General features: G+C 31.1%; 1 protein-coding gene across 1 annotated transcript; it reads left to right on the top strand.

The window, feature by feature from the left end:
• The first annotated feature begins 2,573 nt into the window (after positions 1–2,573).
• Positions 2,574–4,372, top strand: LOC107761153 (transcription factor MYBS1). The gene is made up of 2 exons (XM_016579335.2): positions 2,574–3,082; positions 3,728–4,372. The coding sequence occupies exons 1-2, from the start codon at positions 2,673–2,675 to the stop codon at positions 4,191–4,193; spliced, it is 876 nt and encodes a 291-aa protein (XP_016434821.1). The 5' UTR covers positions 2,574–2,672; the 3' UTR covers positions 4,194–4,372.

Here is a 4,372-nt window from a genome sequence, read left to right on the forward strand (position 1 = left end):
TTTTTTTACTCAATACCAAACCAAATCAAACCAAACCTAGTCGGATTTTTTAATCGATTTGGTTTGACTTTTCGATTTGATGCGATTTTCCGGTTCGGTGTGTACACCCTGGTTCGCATATTGAAAATCTTTATTCTAAGTAATTTCCTTCTGTGAAAATGAAACTGAATAACTGCATTATTATTTTATAATATCTAATATCTATACATACATAAATTAGTTGGCGCAACTCCTCGCCCCCTTTCCTGTGTTGTTACTTATCGATTTCGATGTCATATATTTTATTCAAACTTTTTCTAATTTTTTTTTTCTTTTGACGTTTTTGATTATTTTATGTTACATCTCATTGACAAGATGGGCATACTTTGGCATGAAGTAGAGAAGGAGAGAAGGCCACGTAGTACATGAATAATATGATTGAAGACAAAAAGTGCCAAATTGTGAAAAAAAATCATTACTCAAATGCCCACTTCCTCAATTTATGTCTTTCAATTCCATATTTCCATGTATAGCCATTCTTCTTCCTTTTTAGTTTTTACCCTTCTCCTCTTGGATTTTCCACTTAAAGGGATTCTGATACTACAACTCGTCGAAAGGAAGCTGATCTATAGATAAAACTGTTTAATTATTTGGATATATATATATACTCTAATGTCGAAATATGATCAATTAGGATAAAAACAAAGTATTATGTCGAATTGTTTTTAGTATAAAAGTAATACTCCCTTCGTCCATTTTTACTTGGCATGTATACTAAAAATAGATTTTCATTTTTACTTGTTACTTTACGCATATTAAGATAAGACAATTTTTTTCTTCCTATTATACTCACACTATTATTACTCATTTCAAATCATTTTCTCAAATACAACAAAATATGCATCAATTAATATGAATATCATGGTAAATTATGCACTTTATTTATTATTTTTTAACGGACATGAAAAGTCAAAACGTGTCAAGTAAAAATGAACGGAGAAAGTAATTATAAATAGTCATCAATTTTTGGGAAAGAAAGAATAGGACCTATTGGACCAAAAGCCAGTTGATTTTAACAGTCATTCATTTTTGGTACAAAATTAGAAGATCTTCATTACTACTTACAATTAATGTTTTCAACATTGTCAGTTCTAGTACAAATAATATTCTCAAGATTACCACCCTTTAATTTACACACACACAAAAAAAAGGTATTAACTAGAGACTTATCTAAGGAAATCACGAAAAAGAAAACCCTTATATTTCAAGAAACTAGCTACGGAGAAATAGGTAAAAGCTTATTTGCATCAGATATTTATATCAAATCAATATCAAATAACTATATTTAAGTAATTTAATAAGATAAAAATATATATATTAATTTCATAATTTAATTATAAAGCTTACGTGCAAATATATGTTATGTATTTGTTTATAAATTTAATATAAAAATTGTTGCAAGTAAATTTTTACCGCAAATACTAGTCATTTATACACGATTGCCAACGGTGCGTGGCCCAAATTTGGTAGTGTCAGACAGGACTTTTATAGGAGCCTCTCATTGCATTTAACGCCATTCACCCTCTCAAACTCAATCATTGCTAAGTGTTAAAATAGCTATATTAGATTAAGTCAAGTCACAAAAAGCAAGAGGACTTTTATTTCATGTTTTAATCTTTTTACTCCACCCTCTTAATCATAGCTTTCTGCTTTTTTTTTTTTTCTTTTTCTCGTGAAGAATCTTTTTATATTTTTCACTTACTATCTAAGAATGGATTTAAACCGTAAAAATAACTACTATGTTTGTATTAAGATAGATTGTCTATATTATACATTTTAGATATGACTTTCATCAGATCTATGCATAGTGCGTCGAGGCAATACTTTATGCATTTGGCTGATTTTTTTACTGCACAGGAAAGATTTTATTGCATGGGAAAAGTTGGTAACTTTCTTTACACTACCTTTCTTTATTTTCTATCTTTTCCCTTCCCCCCCCCCCTACCCCGGGGTGTTGTAGGGACAGGGAGAGGAAAGAGTTGGAAAGGAAACTCTTTTTTAATTATTCTTCTTACTTTTGGTCGACATGAGCTTAATATATAGGTGGAAATTAATTTCTTTGTATACTAGATCTTGAATTATTTCTTTTGTATACTAAATTTTAATTAATTTCCTCTTATCTATTTTCCTTTTTTGTATATAGGATATTTCATTTACTTATTGGTACCCTTAATTGATTTCCTCCATAGAATCTTTTACTTTATTTCCTTCTTCAAATTTGCTTTCCTTTTATATAAAATCTTGTATATAGGATTTTATATTTAGTTTCCCTTTTATATATATATAAATATATGACAATATTTACATTACTTAGAATCCTTAATTCTATTCCCTCAGTTTATTTCCTTCTTAATTTTTATTTTCCTAATTTTAAGCTTAAGTTTATATCTATATATTGACTCCAAAACGGAATAAAAATACACAACCAAAGTTATTCTCGAATATTATTATTATTATTTTTTTGTAATTTTGTGACGAACGTGACAAATCGACCCATCCCCTTCAATTTCACAAGTGGTCCTCCTTCTCCATTAATACAATTGATACCTCCCATTCTTATCCTGCACTCATATTTTCCTTCTTCCTAATTGGGAAAAGTTGTAATATTAAAAAGCAGAAAATAAAAAGGAAATATGTCAGTTTCAGAATTGTGGAGCAAAGAAGAAGAAAAAGCTTTTGAAAATGCCATTGCAATGCACTGGGTTGAGGATTCTGAACAACAATGGGAGAAATTTGCTGCAGTGGTCCCCACTAAAACCATTGATGAAATCAAACGACATTATCAGCTCCTTGTTGATGATGTTGCAGCCATTGAATCTGGGCACGTTCCACTTCCCAATTATATAGGAGAAGAATCTTCTTCCTCTTCAATTAAGGAAACCAATTTAGGTCATTCTGGGTCATCTGACAGACGCTCCAATTGTGGTTATGTAAATGGATTTTCGGGTCCAACACATGACCCGATTGGCCATTCTGGTAAAGGAAATTCTAAGGCTGAGCAAGAAAGACGAAAGGGTATTCCTTGGACTGAAGAAGAACATAGGTACAGAATCAAATCTTTTTTTCTTTCTCAATTGCACTAATTTAGTGTTGAATTGAAGATTAAATAAAAAATATGAGAATTCAAATAGCAACAACTTGTTTGACATTGAGATTTAGTTATTATTATTGCACAAATTTAGATGTTACAACTTTTACTATAGGTACCACAGTAAAAAAGAAATTCAATTGCACTAATTTAGAGTTTAGAATTTTTACTATATATCCTATGCTTCTTAGGAGTGGTTAATTCTTTCAGAGATTTTTTAGTTATACAATTTATTTTTATGTGCATACTATTTGATATGAGATGAGTTTAACCAGAGTAATGTTGTCGGGAATGATTCGTTCAGGCAACCCTAATTTGTTTCGAATTGAAGTATAATTATTGTTATTGTTGCACTAGTTTAGATAATTTCTAATGGGATTGTTATACAAATAGCTGGCCAAATTTAATGTTTATTTTTATTAGCCGGTATTGATAAATTATACATAATTATATATATATTATGCATGAATTGTATATATATTATACATCTGCCAGCAGTTTTTTTTTTTTTTTAATTTAAGAGATTAGTTGTATGGTTATTTGGGTTAATTTTCATTTCTTAATCCTATGTCTGATTTTATCCCTTTATTTGGTTTACAGGTTATTTTTGCTAGGTTTAGATAAATTTGGGAAAGGAGATTGGAGGAGTATTTCAAGGAATTTTGTGATATCAAGAACACCAACACAAGTGGCTAGTCATGCCCAAAAGTACTTTATTCGATTAAATTCAATGAATAGAGATAGAAGAAGGTCAAGTATTCATGATATTACAAGTATTAACGGTGGAGATATTTCAACTCATCAGGCTCCTATTACGGGCCAACAGCCCAATCCAAATCCATCAAATCCAGCAGCACTTGGGCCCAATATCAAGCATAGAAATCAGCCCAATATGCATGGTTTCGGCATGTACGGTGCTCCGATGGGACATCCCGTTGCTGCTCCACCGACTCACATGGCGTCGGCCGTCGGAACTCCGGTTATGCTTCCTCATGGACACCATCCTCCTTATGTTCTTCCAGTTGCATACCCCCTACCGCCGCCGCACCCGCCACCTATGCACTAGTAAATTGTGCATATTATTGGAATTTTTTTTTTTTCTTTCTAATTCTATAGACTATAGAGTCATAACATAAATGTTTTTAGCTGCTGCTGAAACTGAATTTTTGAAGGCTCGTGCCTTGTTTTAAGTATCTTTTAGTTGTTCCAATTGTTCTTTTTTAATGCGATTAAGAAATTTGTAAA

The sequence above is a fragment of the Nicotiana tabacum genome, chromosome 6, assembly GCF_000715075.1.
Source record: "Nicotiana tabacum cultivar K326 chromosome 6, ASM71507v2, whole genome shotgun sequence".
Classification (NCBI taxonomy): Eukaryota; Viridiplantae; Streptophyta; class Magnoliopsida; order Solanales; family Solanaceae; genus Nicotiana; species Nicotiana tabacum.